Source organism: Rhinatrema bivittatum, chromosome 7, assembly GCF_901001135.1.
Source record: "Rhinatrema bivittatum chromosome 7, aRhiBiv1.1, whole genome shotgun sequence".
NCBI lineage: Eukaryota > Metazoa > Chordata > Amphibia > Gymnophiona > Rhinatrematidae > Rhinatrema > Rhinatrema bivittatum.
In genome coordinates this window covers 132596755-132619842 of record NC_042621.1, presented here as the reverse complement: position 1 = coordinate 132619842, position 23088 = coordinate 132596755, and the positions used below count along the sequence as shown (strand labels likewise).

Below are 23088 nucleotides of genomic sequence, written 5' to 3'. Positions count from 1 at the left end.
AATGAGGTCAGGTCTCAAATGTCACCAACTTGCCAATAATACCAAACGTGAAATGTCTGTAGATGTTGCCATGGTCGAAGATTCCTTTACTAGGAAATCTTATCGTCTTAGAATAAAGATGGCGGCGGCTTCATGCTCCGCCTATATAACTTGCGCACTTTTGTTTCGTTGTTTGACAAACCCTGTTTAATAAAGCTTTGCAAAAATAGCCAGCGTACTATCTAAAGTCACGTGTTGTGGTTGCTGGGTGACGGCGTAAGATGGCGACGACGGAAGATGGCAGGCCCGAGACCTGGCAGGAGCTTTGCAACAAATACCAGCGCTCCGTAGCGCTGGCCGAAGTGGAGTCGAAGCGCGACCCGGAGAACGAGCCGTATCGCTCTCGGTACCGTGCGCGAGAGCTACTGGAGCAGCTGCGCGCGGAGCTGACCCAAGAGGAGGAGGTGGAAGTCTCACGAGACAACGGCCGTGCCCTTGCGCTCCCTCGAGCGCTGGTCGAGTTCCAGCTGGGTGTCAACTTGACGGAGACTGACGAGCTGTCGGCGGGGGAGGAGCATTTGCAGCGCGTGCTAAACAGCTTACGACACCTGCCGCCCGGGCCGGAGAACATCTCCCTCATTCTGCAGTGTCAGGTGACTCCCTTCAGAAACTGTACGGAGTTCTGCCCCTCAACTCCCTGCAAGAACCTCCGTAAGCTCTCACAGCGTTATCTCCTGCAGTGCCTTCTCAGGGTAACGTGTGCGGTGCTGCCCTTTTTGATACGAGTCCAGTGTTACCAGAAATTTAAAAGTAGTTTAGTTTGTAAAGCAAGGTAAAATGCAGCTCAAATGTAACCCGCCCGAAAGAGCAGGGGGTTGTGGCTTCTGAAAATTGCAGGGGTCCAGCACAGGTGCTCTGGAAGTGTAGCTCCAAATTATCCTATTCCATATATAGACTTTTTTTTCACTCACCATGGAGAAAAAAACTAGTCTCACTGCATACATTCCCCCTTTTATCACTTAAGTCACCATGGTTCCTTCCCTCAGCTCCTGTGTATCTTGGGGTAAGAGGAACTGTAGTGGGTAGGAAAATTGGTAATTATTTTGTCATAAATTACACAACACTTATTTATAGAAAATTTTACTTATCTGAGAATGAGCAGTAATAGCATACAAGATTAGAGTTTGCATTAAAGAAAATTCACAAAAATACTTCCCCTCACAGTTCCCCAATGTGAGTCTTATATATCTAGATCTGGGAACAGAACGTGCTGGGAAATCAGCAACAGCTTATCAGGCACTTCATTACCACTGTTCATGTCCAAAGCTATTCTTCTGAGCTTTCTCAGATTTCAAATAGCTTGTATTATGTTGCTCTTTTTAAGTTAATTCTTCTGACCTTTGCTCTAGTTTCTTCTCTGGGCTACTCCCATGTGTTATTGGGGCTCCTACTGGCTATCACATCAGCAAGCAGTTAGGTGTGGCCAAGAGGTTGCTTTCCTGTTTTCCGCCGATATCAGCAGTTAGCCTTCTGAGTAACTGCTCTTTTAATATATCTGAACATGCATGACTTGTTGTTTTTTGTTACAAGCAGGCTAAGAAAACTAGCATATTTATTCTCAGAACTTATAGGCCTTATATGAAATAATTACACTAATATCAGTGATTCTCTGCTTCATTACTTCTATCGCAGTACAATATTCTTCCGCAAGCTAAGTCAAAATAATTTCCCCATAGGTACTGAAATCACATTCAAGCAACAAGCTCACTTTCCCCTAGAGGTACCCACAGAAGATTACTCAGCAGATTTGCCATAGGCAGAAACAAGAAATAGAAGGGGTCAGGAAGGATAGCAAACTCTGATTCTCCCTGCTAGTTTCTCTTTCCCCTATCCCTCAACTGTGGGAGAAAGGTCAGATGACTCTCAGGCTCAGTTGACTGGCTGCGGGTGGGCAACAACAGAGTGGAATTGGAAGGCACCAAAGTCCTACCCTGGGCAGAAATATAGAAACAGTGAACTGGAGGATTAAAAATTATGCACAAGCGTGCACTTGCACAGTTAAAAGGAAGATAACAGGTACAAGCAGGGTCAGACCAATGGTCCAGCATCCTATCTCAAATAGTGGCCGATCCAGATCTCTAAGAAGAACCTTGCAGATCCCAAATAGCAGATCCATTTCTGCCACTCCCAGGGATAAGCAAAGACTTACCTCAAGTCTACTAGCCTAATAATTATTTATGGACTTTTTTTGTAGGAACCTGATCAAACCTTTTTTAAACCCTAGTAAGGTAGTTGCCTTGAGTATGTCCTCTGGCAACAAATTACATAGGTTATTTGTGTATTCTGTGAAAAAATGATAGTCTCCAATTATTAATATATGCTACTTGTTCATTTCGTGGATTGTCCCCTTATCCCTGTATTATCTAAAAGAGTAAATAACCATTTCCTTTTACAAGTTGTACCCCATTCATGATTTTATAAACCTCTATCATATTCTTTCTGTTGCTTCTTTTCCAAACTGAAGAGCCTATTGTATTTAACCTTTCTTCATAAGGGAGCTATTCCATCCCCTTTATCTTTTGTGTGGTCACATCATTGATTTACAATCAATCAATCAAAGATTCAAAAACAGAGTGAAAAAATGAATTTAAGAAAAAGATACTCTTGCATTAACAATATAATATATAGATTAAGCACCAATAGCATAAAGGAATACCATGTATTTAATTGAGGACCATCATACCACTGGAGCAGTTACTCGATACACAACTTTTCTCCGCAAGAACAGTCACTTATAATCATCGGTCCAAAGTTCTTTTTTTTTTTTTTTCTTAAAATTGCTTATTTAAACCTCCATGTGAACGTACTGAATAATTTAGGGTTCAAAAGCTTGGAAAGAGTCCAAAAAACTCAATTTGGAATAGGCAATAAATGCTGGCCTGTGCTTATTTAAGCTGAAGAGTCAAAGACAGCTAAGCCACGCTTCTCAGATCTGCACGTCTGAGAAGCGTGGCTTAGCTGTCTTTGACTCTTCAGCTTAAATAAGCACAGAAAGTGTGGCTTTAAATAACCCACCAATTAGAACACATTAACAGCTCCCATTGTGTTACATTGTATTGAATGTCCTCATAAGTTTGAGCAATTTCAAACGGACTGTTGATAAATTTGAGAGCACCCACAAAGGGGGAGATATTTTGGCACAGTTAAATAAACAGAATCTCCAAAGGGTCTCAACGAATAATTGGATTGGTGGTCTTTACTTTGAGCAGGATGCTGATTGGTGGAATTAAACCCAAAAAATGATTTCTTGCTTTTTGTGTTGAACATGAAATAAATGTTGTATTTAATTGATAGCAACCATCATATATAGCACTGAGTCCTGGATAACAAACCAGGTGACCCTAAGAGCAAAATGCTTCAATGTGCTAAAGTATAATCATCAGTTGCTATTGTGGACTAAAATCATGAATCTCAAATGGTGCTTTTCTGCATTGAAAATAACTGGAAGGCACTCAGATTAAACGTTCTTTTGTCAAAGATACATAATCTGCTGATAAGTCACTGAGAGGCAGGAGGTCTAAGCCAAAAAATTGTTTTGTGCCAAAGCTATGTTAGCCTGCTATTAAGACGCTGTTTTAAACACTAACAGGCCGATACAGTACAGTGCGCTCCGACTGAGTGCACTGTTTACCTGCCATTGGATGTGCGTTTTCCCTTACCCCTTATTCAGTAAGGGGCGGAAAACGCGTGACAACCCGCCAAACCTAATAGCGCCCTCAACATGCAAATGCATGTTGAGGGTGCAAATGCATGTTGATGGCCCTATTAGGTATTCGCGCGCGCGATTCAGAAAGTAAAATGTGCAGCCAAGCTGCACATTTTACTTTCAGAAATTAGTGCCTACCCAAAGGTAGGCGCTAATTTCTTGTGGCACCGGGAAAGTGCACAGAAAAGCAGTTTTTACTGCTTTTCTGTGCACCCTCCAACTTAATATCATGGCGATATTAAGTCGGAGGTCCCGAAGAGTAAAAAGTTAAAAAAAATAAAAATAAATAAAAAAAAAATTGGAAGTCGGCCGGTGGCTGTCGGGTCGAAAACCGGATGCCCAATTTTGCCACCGTCTGGTTGGCTGTCAGCGGGCTCAAGAACCAACGCCGGCAAAATTGAGCGTTGGCTGTCAAACCCGCCGACAGCCACCGCTCCTTTTGCCCATTTCTACCGCTGGACCTCATTTAAATACTGTATCGCATGCACAGGCGAGTGGCCTGTGCACGCGCCGGGAGAGCGGGCATTTGCCCGCTCTCCCGCGGACTTTACTGAATCGGCCTGTATGTTAGCTCGCTATTGAAATGCCCAACTCTGCAGGGTTTCGGAGGAATCTCCTTCAGGGGTCCAGCTGGCTTTTAAGAACTATTGCGCGCTTGAGAACACCTAGCACGAGTGTCTATTTGCGGCTCAGCTCCTAGTCAAAAAAAGATTGCTATGTGTGAGATTCAATCCGTCATGTGAATTTAGAATACAACTAAATGTTCAACTTACTCCGCGCTACTAAGATATGGAAAGAACTTCAATTGACAACAGACGGTGGCAAAAAACAGGCTTACTTCAGTCTCAGTAAACATGAGGGACTCCTTTTGGATGCATAGTCCTCTAGGAGATGATGATTATACTTTAGCACGTTGAAGCATTTTGCTCTTAGGGTCACCTGGTTTGTTATCCAGGACTCAGTGCTATATATGATGGTTGCTATCAATTAAATACATTTAATTCATGTTCAACACAAAGTAAGAAATCATTTTTTGGGTTTATATAATTTTTTCTTACACATAAAGGTTCTATTTATTGGGGATTGGTGGAATTAGTCACATAGTAGATTATTTAAATGAGATATTCACAAGAGTAATGAGGCGCTGGTCTGCCATGTTTTAAAAGGACGGAGAGGAAGAAAAGAGCAGCAGGTTCCATCAGCTTTTTGAACAAGAATTTTTGTTGCGACCCCTGATGAAGGACTTTTGTCTGAAACTTGGCCATGTCGGGAACATCAAGTAACGGGTTTTATGAGTAATATTATAGGATTAAACATTGTTTGTGAAGATCAAGCAACGGGACTTTTAAATAACTTATGATTTAAATTTTAAAAAAATTAAGGAAGGTGTCCATATGAATTAATGTTTTGTAAGAATGGTGGCATGTTATATGAAGAAAAAAACAAAATATTTTTGATAGCACTTTTCCCCATTTGTTTCCCATAAATTCACGGAGGTACGTGGTAAGTTGATGATTATAATAAAGAGTGGGGTAGCCGGTATGGTACCTTTTAAACAGTATAATATATGAAACTACCACTATCTTCATATTAAGCAAATAAGTTAAATTGGGTGCTGTCAATTTGAAAATATTTGGTAGGTTTTTGTGCAGCTTCAAGAATGGTGGCAGCATAGCTTAACATGGGACCATATTGTGCCAGGTCATCCAGACCAACAATGCTGAATATCCTGAGGAATGCTTTTGTCCAATTAACTATGTACAATCGGTACTTTCATATTATGTCCCCCTAACAGTATCTTTTCCTATTCTCCTTCCTGTTGCCTCTTTTTCTCTGCCCTTCCATGATCCTGAATGTCAATATAAGTGATCTGCTTAATTTTCTTCCTTAGCACCTTGGGCACACTTTCCCATAACTGTAAGAATGTAGTCAAGGCCGAGGGCCTCCTAATGGGCTCGGTTGCCTCATTCACCAGCCTTATGGGGCCACTATCAGAGGAACTGTCCTTCTCAGATGTGTCCGAAACACTGCTGGAACTGGATCCCAGACTAGCTTTTCTCCTTTTGCTCTTTCATGGTGGTACCCCAGCCATACTTTCCTTGTTACCACCTTGGCTACTAATCTCTTGTTTACTCCCCAACTAACTCCTTATTACACCAGCACCTTCGATATCTGTCCCCGCTGCTGATGCGGTGTTTGTTCTTGGTTGATCTTTGTCACCTGCGTCCTGCCGTGTATCAATTGCTTCGCACAACCAATCTCCTGCTACTGGCTCCTGGTGAGTTTGTCCCATCTCTGTCAAAGGTAGACAGTGGCTTGACATGGATGTGTTTTCCACCACTGCTTGCACACTACTGGGGATTCCAGCCTCGAGAGCCTGTGGAAGCACACTGTCTCATTGTGTTGTCTGAATTGACCATGATGACCAAGCAGGAAGGAGGTATGGATATGGCCCCATACAACCCGGGTACTCCAGTGGTGCCCATTGCAGGAACCTGCTCATGTTGGTCCCCAAAGCATAGTTCCATGCAGAAACTTGTTTGCTGCCATGGTAGGCCAGCGACCCATCCGGTTCCAAGTTCTGCCAGCCCACATCCCATAAAAATAGGTCCCTGATTTTCAGGCATTATGAATGGACTAGGGGACGCTGCTGCCAGGATCCTGCACCCCCATCTTCAGTCTCCATGACCTGCCCACTGCCCGAGGCCAGGGAACCATTGCTTGCCTGCTGATGTTGGCTCAGACTGCCATCCGTGTTGCCAACTTGGGTTTGCTGACCCATCGAGACTGGGGAGCAACCCATCCTGGGCCCTACTGGCCTGCTTGCTGTTGCCAGTGCCTGAGATCCGGAAGGGAAGGAGGTCCTATGTTCTCTGCCCCCATGCTGGCAACTGTTGCTCCACATCTGCAGGTGAAATGGGGCAAATAGCCCCAGCCACTTGGCCTCCCTTGACGGCTATGTGCGCCTCTGCCATCCATACCCACTTACACTAAGCAGGCCGCCCTGGATGGTATCCTCCTTGTTACGCTGCTCCTTCCCTATACGTCTCCCCTGAAGTTTTTTGCTGCCTCCTCACTGGTTATTCTCTGCCATGCCCTCATCGGAGGCCATATGCTGGGCACCAGAAAGCAGATGCCACGGTTGATCACTTCCCTCTATCATTAATAAATCAAGCCTCTTCCCTTCCACCCATTTTTTGTTTTGTTTTTTACTTCAAAACTCTGTCACCTCTTATCCGACACAATCGGCTGCTCTGAACCTCCCAAAAGCGTGGCTGCTTCCCTGCACGTTCCTTGACTCTGCCTCTGCCCAGTATTGATTGGTCCATGGCCAAGAATTACTTCCAAGGCCACTTGGGCTTGCACAGCTTAGCCCCTATCCCGGGCGAATTCACGCCTCCATTCGAACAGTCAACCAGATCACCATCAGGATTGTGCTGCTAGGCCTCTATCACCGCCCATAGCCACGTGGCCTTCACCGCCGCATCTTGCAGTTGCCTCCACGTGAGCTGTCTATTCTGATGCCACTGAGATAAGCCATACCCTCTTAATGACGTTCTCGCACAAAACCGCACCACCAAAATGCGTCTGTCATAAATTCCAAACCGATGGCTCAAGATTGCTGAAACGTTCAGGAACTGCAGAGTTGCTGCACCAGACAGAGGAGATCTTGCTAGGCCGCTGCATATATGGGCCCAATGATGTCATCATCCAGTGCCCACTCCGACAATGTCAGCATGTCTGCCAGCCCATACTCATCAGGAACGCATGGGACACCCATAGATAATAGCCCCAATCCCCCTCTAAAGTCGTGCAAGGTGCTGGGGCCAGGTGTACACCCGGCACCATGTTATTTGTGTAGTCCCTGGGCACGGGGCTCGGGACTTTGCATTTGTTATGATACAGTGGTTTCATTTTGTTTTGTTATCTATATACATATATGACTGTGTTTGGTTTATTTGGATTGGCGTTATATGGTAAAGATGTCATAAGGCATTTAAACTAGAGGATGGCAATGGCAGAAGGAAGTTGGAATGTCGCCCCCAACAAATGCAAGAAGTGGATGGATAAATTAACAAAAATCAGATCAATAGACGAGTTTTAAACAAAAAGGCAGAAAAGGGGACCAGGAAGAGCAGCAAGCCAAGTGAGAGAAGCTAGAATGCTATGAGTGCAAATGCTCATGGTCTTGTGCAGGCCCTAATGATGGAGGCAGACTTGGATATTGTTGCTATTACAGAGACATAATTCAGAGTCTCATGAATGGGATACAGCCATACCAGGCTATAACTTGCTCAGAAAGAATAGACATGACAGAAATGGGGGAGGTGTATCTCTTTATGTCAAAAACAATATCCAAGCAACTGAAATGTAGGTGGATTTGGGGAAAAGATCACGACACTTCCATTTACACCAGTGTTGTCTACAGAACTCCAAATTAGAGAGAAAAACTAGAGAGAGATCTGGCTGAAGATACCCAAAAAGTGGGAAGGAAGGGAGAAGTGTTGCTCATTGGAGACTTTAATCTGCCTGATGTGGACTGGAGTATCTCTGCTGCAGAATCTGCAAGAAGTAGAGAGATGGTGGATGCCCTTCAAAGGGCTTTGCTCAGACAAATGGTGATGGAGCCCATTAGAGCTTTTGAATAACTGTCAGGAATTATTTGCAGCTGTAATAGCAATGAGAGCTTTTTTTTACATATTTTATTTTGTATGTATTTTTGTCACTTTTTTGTTTTAATTGACAATTTGTTGTACTTCGACTAGTACAATTATGTTATAGGCAAATGATAAATATTTTAATAAAGAAATGGGGAGGAGCAATATTGGACCTGATGCTCACAAAACGAGATAGTATCTCTGTCTGGGTAGTTTCCATCCTGGGCACCAGTGATTATCAGATGATATGGTTTGAGAGGGAAATCTCATGAAGATCCAAAAATACATACTTTGGTAAAATGGCAGTGTACCTTGAGGAGAAACTAGAAGGCTGGGAGGACAGAGTGAAAAGGAACAACAGTGGACCAAATTAGAAGGAGCTATAAAAGACGCAACAAACCTTTATGTAAATAAAATTAAGAGAAAAGGGAATCCAATATAGTTCTCGAAGGAGGTGGCTGAGAAAATAAAGGTGAAAAGATCAGCATTCAAAAAGTACAAAGGAACTCAAAATGAGGAACATAAGGAAGAATACCTGGTGAAGCTGAAAGAAATCAGGATAGCGAAAGCTTGAATAGAAGAAAAGATCTCCAAAGAGGTAAGTGGTGACGACATTTTTAAGACATCATAGAAAAGAGAGAGACCAGATGTGATGGAGCAAGATGTGGAGAAAGATGAAGAAATAGCAGAAATATTAAATACTTCAGTACAGTGTTCACTAAAGAAGATATTGGAGAAGGACTGATGCCAGTTGGTTGGAGTAGATACATTCCCATTTACAGAAGAGTGTGTTTGGGTGGAACTACAGGCTGATAAGCCTTGACTCTGTGGTGGGAAAATTAATGGAGAAACTGCTAAAGGAAAGGATAATGAACTGTCTACAATTTAGTGGGTTACAGCAAGAGTGCTCAAACCAGTCCTGCGGGTCCCCCCAGTCAGTCTGGTTCTCAGGATATTCTTAATGAATATGCATGAGAAATATTTGCATACACAGGTGGTAGTGCATGCAGATAAATCTCATTAATGTTCATTAGGGATATCCTGAAAACCCAACTGTGTGGTGGTGGGGGGGCTTGTACCCCTGGGTTACAGGATCTGAGGCAACATGGTTTTACCAGAGGAAGGTCTGGGCAAACAAATCCTGCTTCTTTTGATTGGGTAACTAAAGAATTGGATCAAGGAAGAGCACTCATTGTGGTTTACTTGGATTTCAGCAAGGCTTTTCATACAGTCCCACATAGGATGCTCATGAATAAAATTAGAAGCCTAAGGTGGTGGAATGGATAACAAATTGGCTGCTTGACAGATGTCAGCATGTAGTAGTAAATGGAACCTATTCTGAAGAAAGAAGAGTGATAAGTGGAGTTTAAGGATCAGTTCTGAGACATGTTCTGTTCAATATCTTTGCAAGCAATATTGTGGAGGGATTAGAAGATAAAGTTTTGGGGGGTTTTTGTCTTTTTTGCAGATAAAACTAAGATGTGCAACAAAGTCGACACACCTGAAAGAACAGAGAGAATGAAAAGAAATCTTAAGTGGTGGTAAAACATCTAGCAACTGTGATTCAGTAGGAAGAAGTGCAGAGTCATGCATTTAGGGTACAGCAATCCAAGGGAGTTGAATGTGATGATGGAGATGGGGTGAAGATTGATATGTACAGACTGGGAGAGTGATCTCAGGGTGATGTCTGATGTGAAGGTGGCAAAGCAATATGACAAGTTGGTGGCTAAGGCCAGAGTATACTGGGCTGCATAGAGAGACTTAACCAACAGGAAAAAGATAATACCCTTGTACAGGTCCTTGATGAAGCCTCATCTGGACTACTGTTTTTGGTTTTGGAGACTGTACCTCAAAAAGGATAGAGTCAGGATAGAAGTAGTCCAGAGAGAGGCAACCAAAATGATGTGGGTCTGCACGGAAATACTTATGAGACTGAATGTCCTAAATAAGTACTCTCTAAAGGAGAGGACAGAGGAGATATGACCTAGACTTTCAAATACCTGAAAGGAATTGATGGCCAAAAATCAAATCTTTTCTGATGGAAAAGAAGTTATAAAACTAGGAGTCATAATATGAAAATCCAAGGTGGAAGACTCGAACAATGCCAGGGCATAGATTTCTTCACAGAAAGGGTGGTGGATGCATAGAATGCCTTTTGGAAGAGGTGAAGACAAGAACGGTAATGGAATTCAAGGGTGTGGGACAAACACAGAGGATCCCTACTGGCTAAAGTATGGAAATGAAGAAATGGGGTAACCTGTGTGGAGTGGCAGTTAATTCTCTTAACAGAAAGCTTAGGGAGTAACCAGCATGGAACATCAGTACTACCCTTAACAGAGAGTTTGATGGTAATTTGTATGGGGAGGTAGTTGCTACTCTTAATAGAGGACTAGGGGGCAGCCTGCATGGAACATCAGTTACTATCCTTAACAGAAGGCTTGGAGGTAACCTGCACAAAGCAGCAGTTATTACCCTAAAAAAAAAAACAAAAAAAAATTTGCTGGGCAGACTGGATGAACCATTTTGGTATTTATCTGTTGACATCTTCTATGTATATATTCGTTAATGATCTGGAAAAGGGAGCCTTGAGTGAGGTGATCAGATTCATAGATGACACAAAACATTCAAAGTAATTAAACACAAACAGTGAGAACTTCAGAAGGATACTGCCAGGCTTGAGAACTGGGTATCTAAATGGCTAATAAAATTTAATGTGAACAAGTGCAAAGTGATGCACATAGGGAAAAATAATTCAAACTACAGGTATACAATGCAGGGTTCCGTATTTGCTTTTTTAATTAACCCCAGTCCTATTACAGATCCCTGAGGCACTCTACTGTTTACCTCTTTCCATTGGGAAAACTGACCATTTATTCCTGCTGTTTCCTATCTTTTAACCAGTTACCAGTCCACAGTAAGACCTCATCATGTCTTAGTTCTGTGAGGGATTTTCATTTTCCCGTTGATAGCAGGGCTGGATTAGCCATGCTGTCATGGGAACTGTCCATCAGGGCCAGGGGGCGGAGCTTCTTAGTAGAATACAGAGCTTTGCTCTGTGTGGCTGCGCGTACCTTCCCGCTCAGAAAAACAGTCTCTCCTCAGTCTGTTTCTCCGCGTGTGGGAGCACACACGGGGCTTCATATCTCCTCTGCCATTGAGAGAAAACAGATTAAAAAAAAATGTCCAAAAAACTAGACCCGAGGCCCTCGGGATTTAAACCCTGCAATTGTGGCAAGATCATGTCCATCACAGATGGACATGATCGCTGTTATCGGTGCCTTAGGCCCGATCATCAGGAGGCCTCCTGTAAGTACTGCGGCAGGATGTCGCTGCGAGCCCGCCGTCAGAAGGCCCAAAAACTCCAAGCACTCCGGGTGGAGCAATCGGGCTTGTATGCCCCACCATCTGAGGCTCACTCATCGCCGGGTCCGGGGAAACAAAAGACCCAGAAGGTAAGACTGGCGGCGTCCGTAGGCCCCTCCACCTCCAGGACTGGGGGATCTATTGGAGGGCACAGCGCCCGGAGTCGAGGCCGGGAAGAGCATGACTCAAAACGACAGCATCGGCTACCAGATGCCGAAAAGCACGGCGCAGGTGATTCGCACGGGCCGGTGTCGAGTGGTTCCGCAGATGTGTCGTCCGCATCGATGCCAGCGAAGCACAAATCTCCGAAGGCGCTGAGTCCTAAACCCTCAGCGACGCCGGGATCTACGCAGTCAACGATGCATATGTCCAAGACCTACACATCGACTGCAAAGGCGCTGGCAACGACGCAAGGAGTGTTGATCTTGACGCAGGGGGTGTCGAAGAGGACCCATGACGCCATAAAACCAGTGCAGGCTTCGTCTGGAACGACGCAAGGAAAGTCTAAGTCGGCACATAAACTGTACATGTCGACACATGAACGACCAAAATCCACCATTGCAGAGAAACCACATACTGCATCCGAACCGACGCTCGGACCGATAAATCTGACGCGTACCAAGGAAACGTTGAAGCAGGTGTTGACTCATCATAGGAGTGACACCAAATCGGAACATAGGCGGGGGAAAGAGAAGCACAGAGTGAGGTCGATTGAAAGCCACTCACAGTAGTGAGTGGCTTTCAGTGAGTAGTCTCCATTCCCGGGGAGGGGATCTGCCAATACCTCGCACCATAGGGACATACGACTCCCTAGCCCTCACTTCTCTGAACACTCCATATCCCCAAGGAGTACGGGGAATACTAGCTCGACAGCGCATTATGAGGAGGAGTATATAAGGATCACATCCTCTTCCTCCTCCTCCCCACGTCAGACATCTCCCCCTCATTCACCTGGCTCTCACCAGACTGACAAAACAGTCTGAGACGACTGACAAAACAGATCCACGAGAACCAGTTCGGAAGAGAAGGAGACTCCCGAATACAACAATAAGGCCACTGCAAATACTTCAAAACACAGCAGCTAGAATACTAACCGGAAAAAGGAGGAGGGACCATATAACTGAAACACTGATGGAATTACACTGGCTACCTATTGAACACAGATTAAATACAAAGCCCTATGTACAATACATAAACTAATACACGATGAAAAAGCAGACTGGCTAAACACAGCATTACGAGTACACGTCCCACACAGAAACCTTCGGCAAATAAAGCACTCTTAACCATTCCCTCAGTAAAAACAACGAGACTAACCCAAGTGAGAGGGCCTTATCTTTAGCAGGCCCTGCATTTTGGAACACAATGCCTAGAGGTACGATTGGTCATGACCTACTTCACTAAACAATTGATTATCTTTAACGAAATATTGTAACCGAACATCTTGTGGCACCTATTAAAATGTACTTTAGAACGCACCCACCTACATCAACTTATGTGCCTTCATGTAAACCGTTGCGAAGGTATTTTATTTAGCGACGGTATAGAAAAGATTTTAAATAAATAAATAAATAAATAGATGTGGACTACACTTTCCCACCTCGTAGTGAGACACCGTGGAAACCAAGGATGCCTCCACAGAGACGAGAAGCGTTTTCACAACTCTAATCTGCCCTAGCAGGATTTTTTGACACGTTACAATCCTCGTTCCAACTCCCGGCGTCTCCTAAGGATGACACGCCACCATCTCCTCAACCACACTCGTTACGGAACGACTGAGGGACCCCCTTCCCCACTGGGCCCGCGGGACCTCTTCCCCCACCTGGTCCGTCACAGCCTACGTCTCTCCTCCCTCCCAAGAAAGGACAAGTCCCCGACAGTAGTAGATTCGGATTCACCTCCATCTTCCTCCTCATCCACAGGGTACCCATCTGACCTGCCAGAGGATACACCGGAACCCTACTCGCCCCCAGAAGATCTCTCTTATCCAAAATTCTTGGATAAGATGGGGGCTATTCTTAACCTAAAAGTTCAAAAGATACCAGATCCTCTGGCGGAAACGCTTGGTCTCCTTAAAATATTTGATGTACCAGCGGAGCCCATCTCATTTCCGTCCCACAAGGTGTTGGATTCCGTTCTAGAAAAAATGTGGGAGTCTCCCTATACTACTACACCGGTGTCCAGAAAAACAGACCTCAAATTTAGAATGCAAAAATCGCAGTTCTATTCCACGCCACAACTACCATACTCTTCACTAGTCGTGGAATCGGCAATGCAGAGAGCCAAAAGATCAAAACTACATGGATCAACACCTCCGGGGAAGGAGCAACGACTCCTAGACAACTTTGGGAAAAGAGCATATCAGTCATCCATGCTATCTTCCAGAATTAGTCGGCACCAGTTCTACCTGGTCCAATACTTTTATATGAAAGTCTACAAACCCTAAAAACCGCATTGCCCACTCAAGACTCCTCATTGCCTTCAATAACTCAGCCGATTCAGGATCTGGAAGAGAGGGCATTCGACACCTCTTTCGGATGGTGTACGAAGCATTTGAAATGTCGGCTCATATGTTGGCATCTGCTATTGCCGCCTGCAGAATGGCCTGGCTCCGCTCCAGTGCCATTTGGGAAGAGCTGCACTAACGACTGGCAAATATACCATGCAGAGGGGACAATCTCTTCGGCGACAAGTTCCAAGAGACTGTCGCCAGCGTGAAGGACCAGGCGGTGGCAGTTCAATCGCTGACTCAAGCACCCTCTTTCGGCACACAACGTAGGTACTACGTGCCCAACAGCAGGCAACCATATTCCTGTCGTCCTTTCAGGCACTTATCAGCAATTTCTCCCTGCTCCTTACAACCCGCCTCAGCGGGTGACACCTTAACCTCTTCAACCTAGGAGGGGGGTGTAGACCAAGGCCACAGCGACCGGGGTCGCAAAAACTGCAGCAAAATCGACCCCCCCCCCCCCCCCTCTTTTTAGTGCAGCCGCCATCATCACTGCACTGTACCCGCCGGGCAGGATTACCTTATGCCTACCATGCTGGGAAGCCATCACCACAGATCTATGAGTTCTAGAAATAGTAAGACAGGGATATCAACTCCATTTCAACAACAAACCCAATCTACCACATCTACTGTCCAACAGAGCTCTAAGGCAGCAGACTCCATTGCAACAGGAAATCGCATCCCTACTCCAACAGCAAGCAATCCGGCGGATTCCATCACATGCTTGAAACAAGGGATTTTACTCACCATATTTCCTAATTCCCAAGAAAACCGGAGGACAGAGACCAATCTTAGACCTCCGGGAGTTGAACAAACACCTTGTCAAAGAGAAATTCAAAATGATGTCCCTCAAAACTATCTTACCACTTCTTCAACCCAAGGACTCAATGTGTTCAATAGATTTGAAAGATGCTTATACCCACATTCCTATACATCACTCTTCGTGGCAGTACCTATCCTTCCAATTTTAGAACCAACATTACCAATACAAGGTACTACCCTTTGGCCTTTCAGCAGCCCCCCAGGGTCTTCACCAAATATATTGCAGTGGTGGTGGCACATCTGTCAACGGAGCATCAAAATCTTTCCATATATGGACGATTGGCTCATAGTGGCGTCCGAACCACAGGTTCTCACAGACTGCATCCACCAGACCTTTCACTGTTTTAACAGTTTGGGGATCATAGTCAATTACCAAAAATCTATTCTGACTCCTCCGCAATCTCTTCAATTCATTGGAGCGCATCTCGATACCATCCGCACCAGGGCTTTCCTTTCGAGGGACAGGAGACTCGTGATGCATCGTCTTTTTCGAGCCACCCGATTACTCAAGAAGCCTTCAGCGAGACAGGTTCTCACCGTCATGGGGCACATGGCAACAGCCATTCATACCATTCCCAATACAAGACTACACATGCGTCATCTACAATGGGGACTCAAACGGCAGTGGAAACAGCACTCACAGCCATTAACAACGCGAGTGAAGGACTCCGGCAATACTCCAGGATATACAGTGGTGGCTCAAGGAGAAGAATCTCAAAAAGGGGGCGCTGTTCTCCACACCACCTCACAATGCAGTACTGACTACTGATGCCTCCCGCAAGAGCTGGGGGGCACATTTGGACCAACTACAAACTCAAGGGCTGTGGTCCACCCAGGAACAATGCCTAAAGATCAATCTCTTGGAACTCAGAGCGATAAAGAACGCACTCCAGTCATTCCTTCCGCACTTAAAGGGACGAAGGGTCATGGTCTACACTGCCAATCAAGTGGCAATGTTCTACATCAACAAGCAATGAGGGTCAGGTTCCTGGTCCCTTTGCAGAGAAACCCTGCCAATACTAGATCATGCGGCACGTCACTCCATACAACTGCAGGCGACATACCTACCGGGAGCCATCAACACTCAGGCTGACCGCCTCAGCCGAATATTTTACCCGCACGAATGAACACTCAACCAACAAGTAGTGAATACTCTGTTCGAAGAATGGGGGCAGCCATCCATAGACCTCTTTGCGACGGAACTCAATGCGAGACTCCCTCGTTTTTGCTCAGTTTGGTCCAGCCAAGCCCGAACAACGCAGGATGCGTTCCTCCTACCATGGATGGAACCTCTCATGAATGGATTCCCTCAAATACCCCTCATCACAAGAACATTACAGAAATGCATCAGATGCAGCTCAATCTTGATCACACTAGCGTGGCCACGACAACTGTGGTACACTCATTTACTACATCTGTCAGTAGCAGACCCAATATTGCTACCAGACCGCGAAGATCTCTTGATGCAAGACGAGGGAACCCTGCTGCATCCCATGCACAGCTCCCTACACTTGACTGTGTGGAGATTGAGTGGATCCTTTTGACAGAACAAGGAATATCACTATCAGCGCAAGCTGTTCTCCTTGCCTCGCTGAAACCTTCTACCCTTCGGAACTATAGATTCAAATGGAAGAGATACACGACCTGGTGCTCATCTAAAGGAATACATCCCTTGGAATGCTCACCGGAGAAGTTACTAGATTATCTTCACTCCTTATATGTTAAGGAATTCACAACCTCATCTATTCAAGTATACCTCAGCGCAATTTCACCACCCGTATAGAGGACAACCCATCTCCGTCCATCCTTTCATTTCACGATTTCTGAAAGGCCTCACTCACCTAAGGCCTCCAATCTCAAAGCCTCTGGTGCTGTGGAATCTCAACTTAGTCCTGGAACAATTGATGATGGTGCCCTTTGAACCAATGGAAGACGCCCACATCAAATATCTCCCGTGGAAAGTGGTATTCCTTGTCGCCCTAACGTCAGCGTGCAGAGTCAGTGAACTCCAAGCTTTGGTGCACTACAGTCCATACCTGCAATTCTTCCATAACAAGGTAGTGCTACGAACGCACCCAACTTTCCTACCAAAAGTAGTCACCCAATTCCACTTGAGCCAATCCATAGAGTTACTGACGTTCTTTCCCAAACCACATCAGAACGATAGGGACCAGTTACTGCATACCTTGGACTGCAAGAAAGCACTGGTGTATTATAAACGACGTACGCATTTGGAGACTCTAGCATCCCAATTATTTGTTTCTTTCAACTGGAACGCCCCTGGGCTTCCGGTAGCAAAGAGGACTATATCTAGCTGGATCGCCCAATGCATTCAATGTTGTTACACCAAGCGGAACCTTTCATTGACTTCTCGCCCTAATGTGCACCAAGTAAGGGCAGTGTGAACCTCATTGGCACACCTCTCTCAGGACCCGCCCATAGACATTTGTAAGGCAGTGACGTGGTCTTCGTTACACACGTTTACGTCCCACTACTGCCTGGACCAACAGATATCTGAAGATGCTAAGCTGGGACGAGTCGTATTGCAAACGATGTCCAACTGAGTACAACTGACTATCCACACATTGGATCACGCAAAAAAAAAAAAAAGAAATCAACATAATCAAAACAGTAGCTTGCCTGAAGATCTCAAAGGGTGGCTAACATCAATGCCCCCAAAGAGGAAAGGTCGGGTGAGGGTGTATCCCTCAACACCCTCTCTACCACCCGGGCAAAAGACTATCCCCGAACTTACTGCGATTTATCATGAAGGAGGAGCTAAAATCCCCGTTGACGAAGCACTGTTGGGAGCATTGCGATCGCCTGGGGAAACAACATTAAGCCCTCCAGATCTGAGGATTCCAATTGCTCCAGGTCAGTCTCCACCTTTTGTGACCACCAATTTGAACACAGTACCGGTGAGTCCAGTGAACAAATTGGAGGGAGTGGACACATTGAGTCAGGAACTGGGTTTATCTAGCGAGCATGGAAGTTTAGAAATGCAGCATTTGGGAGAAAGTAAAGAAGGAGAAGATCTGGTAGGGGTACAAGGAGGAGCTGCAGCTTCTGAACTAATTAGGGAAGGCCCGGTAACCCTTGAGTCTCTTTGGGAATTAGTAGCCTCATATGGCCCACGTTTTCAAGGGCTAACGAGGCAACTGAACTCAATGTCTGGGAAATTGGACAAGATGTCCCAAGAACATGATGTAAAAATTAGTGAAAATTCAAGCAAAATTACGGAATTACAAACAGCAGTAAAAACGTCTCAGAATTTGTGTCAAGTGTTAATTCAAGACAAATTAGTTACTAACAGAAGTGGAATTCATTGAAAATAGTCTTCGTAGACTGAATCTAAGACTTTTGAACTTTCCAAAAGTTATAGGGGAATCTCCCCGAATTACATTAAGGAGATATATGTTAGAAAGTCTGAAAATGTCAACTGATCAGATTCCGTGTATAAATAAGATTTATTTTCTACCATTTAATAGGAATAGAGAAAGTAATCCACCGCAAGTAAATTTTAGTAACCTGACAGAGATATTAGAATCCTCTATAGAAATATATGAAAGGGCGACTTTACTGATTTCTATGACTACAGAATTGGATGTAAGCTTGTTTATGAAGTGTTATTTTCAAAATATTAATGAGAGTTTTATGGGCCAGAAAGTCCAAATATTCCCAGACCCATCAAAAACAACTCAGGAGAGGAGAAAGGCTTTTCTTTCTATGAGACAGGAAGTGAATGAACTTGGGGCTAAGTTCCTTCTAAGATACCCCTGTAAAGGGGTGGTTACCTATAATAGAGACGTATATATTTTCTATGCCCCGGAACAACTTAAAGTTTTCATAGACTCTAGAAAGCAGGCCTTTATTACCTCCTCTCCTAATCAGGAACCGGGTTGATGTATACAGATCATAAAGGAATGAGGTAAATTAATGAAGTGTGACTTAATTGCTTGATAGATTTATTTAAATTTCCTATTGAAACTCCCAAGGTTTCCTTCCTCCTCTATTTAGTTTTATTATTTTCCATTGTTTGTGGTCTAATATAAAGATGATGTTTCGAGAGTATTATACAATATATATGAAAGTAATGTTTCAAATTTCTGTACAAAGTATTTTCTTTGTAATGTTAAAAAAATTAATAAAGAATAAATGAAAAAAAAAAAAATCAAAACAGTAGCAGCGTGATCGGGAGCTTAGGACTCCCATGACAGCATGGCTAATTCAGCCCTCCTATCAACAGGGAAAAAGCAAGTTTGCTTACCTTTAAACAGTGTTTCCGTAAATAGCAGGATGAATTGGCCATGCTGACCCACCCACCTCCCTGGATAGTCTGCAAGTTATTCAAGAACTGCTACTTCACAGACTGAGGAGAGACTGTTTTTTTTTCTGAGTGGGAAGGCCCGCTCAGCCACACAGAGCAAAGCTCTGTATTCTATTAAGAAGCTCCGCCTCCTGGCGCTGATGGACAGTTCCCATGACAGCATGGCTAATTCATCCTGCTATCTATGGAAACACCGTTTACGGTAAGCAAACTTGCTTATTCCTTCTGAAAATCCAAATATACAATGTCAACTGGATTACCTTTGTCCACATGTATAGTCATACCTTCAAAGATGTCTAATAAATTAGTAAACTTAATAACCAAATCTCGTTCCCTTTTTCAAGAAATCATTAACAACCAACCATCAAGGGAACTCCCTGATGTGTGGTGATGTGCGGTCCGTATGTACAAGACAACCACTTTGTGATTGCCTCAATTAGTAGCTTCCGTGTTTATTCTTCAAATACTTTATTGTATAGATTTTTCATTTTTATTTCTTATTTTTTTTACTTCCATGTGCTTTCTATTTAGTGTATAATATCCTCTCCCTGGCGGTTGGCCCGATCCACACTAAGCGTTCTCACTTTTTTCTGAGTACTTATCGATTCGTTTTGATGCAGATAGATTCCTGCCGCTTCTGTGGGGTCGAGATCGCCTGCCTGACATCGGCCGTGTTTCGGCAACTGTCTGCCTGCTTCAGGGACCTCGGAGGGATTTTTCTTTTTATCCATGTGGTTTCAGTTAATGGTGTCAAAATTCCAAAGCACATATATGATTTTTCTTTAAAAATCATTCTCTGGTGTGCTTTGGAATTTTGACACCATTAACTGAAACCACATGGATAAAAAGAAAAATCCCTCCGAGGTCCCTGAAGCAGGCAGACAGTTGCCGAAACACGTCCGATGTCAGGCAGGCGGTCTCGACCCCACAGAAGCGGCAGGAATCTATCTGGATCAAAAGGAATCGATAAGTACTCAGAAAAAAGTGAGAACGCTTAGGGTGGGTCAGGCCAACCGCCAGGGGGAGGATATTATACACTAAATAGAAAGCACATGGAAGTGAAAAAAATGACATGACAATTAAATCTATAAATCCAAATAAAGACAACAGGAGACCCTGGTTCACACCAGAGCTAAAAAATCATAAACACGAACTGAGATGCAAGGAACAAAATTGGCGAAAAAACCCATCTTCAACCACCCTCCTCACTTACAAATCATGCCTTAACTCTTACAGAAACAACATCAACACAACAAAGAGACTATTCTTCTCCAAAAAAATCCACCACCTCATTTTTGATTCAAGAGCTCTTTTCTCCTATGTATCAACCCTCACAAAACCCCTGGCACCCATCATTCCAGACGATCAAGCACTCAATAAAGCAAACGAACTGGCAGATTTCTTCGACAACAAAATCACCTCACTCCTAGCCCCCCTCAAGGGACCATCTACACATCCAAAACATGTAATCAACCTAACCCCTCAATCTTCAAGTTCACCCGCTCAACAAACACCACTCCCAACAGATCAACAACCATCGCACCCAAATGTCAATCAACACAACACTTCACTAACAGTGCTCAACACTTTTGAGCTCACATCCACTCTAGAAATAGAGAACATTCTCAAGAAGATAAAACCATCCTCCCATCCATCAGACCATATTCCATCCAACAAACTGAGTCTTATCACCAACACCATAGCCAAACCTTTAGCAGACATTATTAACTGCTCTTTCAACCAAGGACATGTCCCGAACCAACTCAAGTTAGCCATGCTCAAGCCGCTTCTCAAAAAACCCAACTTACCCACCTCAGACCCAGCTAACTTTAGACCCATAGCAAACCTCCCTTTGATTGCCAAAGTTATGGAGAAAGTTGTTAACAAACAACTTACAGAATATCTTGACGAAAACAATATCCTCACCTCAAACCAATTTGGCTTTCGTAAGACTATGAATACCGAATCATTATTAACATCATTATCAGACACTATCATTTTCAACCTAGAAAAGGGCCAACCTTGCCTCCTCGCTCTCCTGGATCTCTCATCAGCGTTTGATACTGTTAACCACTCATGCCTCTTGCAACGCCTAATAGACATCGGTATTACAGGAGTAGCTTTTAACTGGTTCAAATCGTTTTTGGAGAACAGATCATACAAGGTCAAGATAAATAACAAAGAGTCCCACACCATCGAATCCAAAAGGGGGGTACCACAAGGATCATCCCTCTCCCCGACCCTTTTCAGTATTTATCTGCTCCCACTCTGTCAACTTCTTACTAACCTTAAGCTAAGACATTACCTATACGCGGATGATATTCAAATCCTCATCCCTATAGAAGATTCCCTACACAAAGCCATATCATTCTGGAATAAATGTCTGTTAGCTATCAACAATCTACTCACCAGCATCAACTTGGTTCTAAACAAAACTGAAATCCTCATCATAGCACCGGAAAACTATACCCCCTCCCCACTTTCTACCACTAACCAACATCCGGACACCACAGGGCTCTCCACCACGCAACAAGTTAGAGACCTGGGAGTCATCTTAGACAGCAAACTCTGCCTCAACAAATTCGTCAACAACACAACAAAAGAATGTTTCTTTAAACTTCAAACATTAAAGAAACTCAAACCTCTCCTCCTTTACAGAGACTTCCGCATGGTCTTACAAGCCATCATACTCCCAAAGCTGGATTACTGTAACTCCCTCCTCCTAGGCCTACCAGCATGCACCATCAAACCACTTCAGATGGTCCTGAACGCCTCTGCAAGAATTCTATCAAATGCCAAAAAAAGAGATCATATCACCCCAATTCTCCACCATCTCCACTGGCTTCCGATTAAATACAGGATCCAGTTCAAATCTTTAATGATGATACATAAGGCCTTACACAACATCGCACCTCTCAACCTAACATTTCAAATTCAATTTCACACATCCGTGAAACCAACCAGAAGCACCTATCAAAACAGACTAATCACACAACCGGCGAAATCCATTTTGAGGAAACGTGCATTATCCACAGCTGGCCCATCACTTTGGAACTCGCTCCCTCCAGACCTTCGTTTGGAAACATGCCACTCTACATTTAAAAAGAAACTTAAGACTTGGCTGTTCAAACAAGCTTTCCCCTAGAGCCAAGAACACGAAGAAAAGTCTTTTCAAGCCCACAACGATTTATTCAGATCTATTATTTTATTCCTTTCAATCAGAAATTTACACATGCTGACTTCATACATACTACATACATTTACTCATATTGACTTCATATTTTTCCATGTTATTCATTGATTTATTAACTGCTTGTTTATTAACGGTTAAATATCATACACTATTTGCTTACTTCAATTAATTTATGCAATGTATAAACTTGCTTACTTAGATTTGTTCTATGTAAAAACTTCTTTTTTTTATGTTCTATGTAAACCGCTATATTTTAGCGATAGTTACTGTTCTTTGTAAACCGGGGTGATATGTATACTATACAGGAACCTCCAGTATATAAATTATTTAAATAAATAAATAAATAAAAATGAAAAATCTATACAATAAAGTATTTGAAGAATAAACACGGGAGCTACTAATCGAGACAATCACAAAGTGGTTGTCTTGTACATAGCGACTGCACATCAGGGAGTTCCCTTGATGGTTGGT

At 43.8% G+C, this 23088-nt stretch overlaps 1 protein-coding gene across 1 annotated transcript in view; it reads left to right on the top strand.

Annotated features, from left to right (window-relative positions):
* The first annotated feature begins 224 nt into the window (after positions 1–224).
* The window catches only part of KIF1BP (KIF1 binding protein), a 106647-nt gene continuing 83783 nt past the window's right edge, over positions 225–23088 (top strand). Inside the window, exon 1 of the mRNA XM_029609155.1 lies at positions 225–632. Coding sequence (XP_029465015.1) covers positions 261–632 — 372 coding nt within the window. The 5' untranslated portion in view covers positions 225–260. The remainder of the gene's footprint in view (positions 633–23088) is intronic.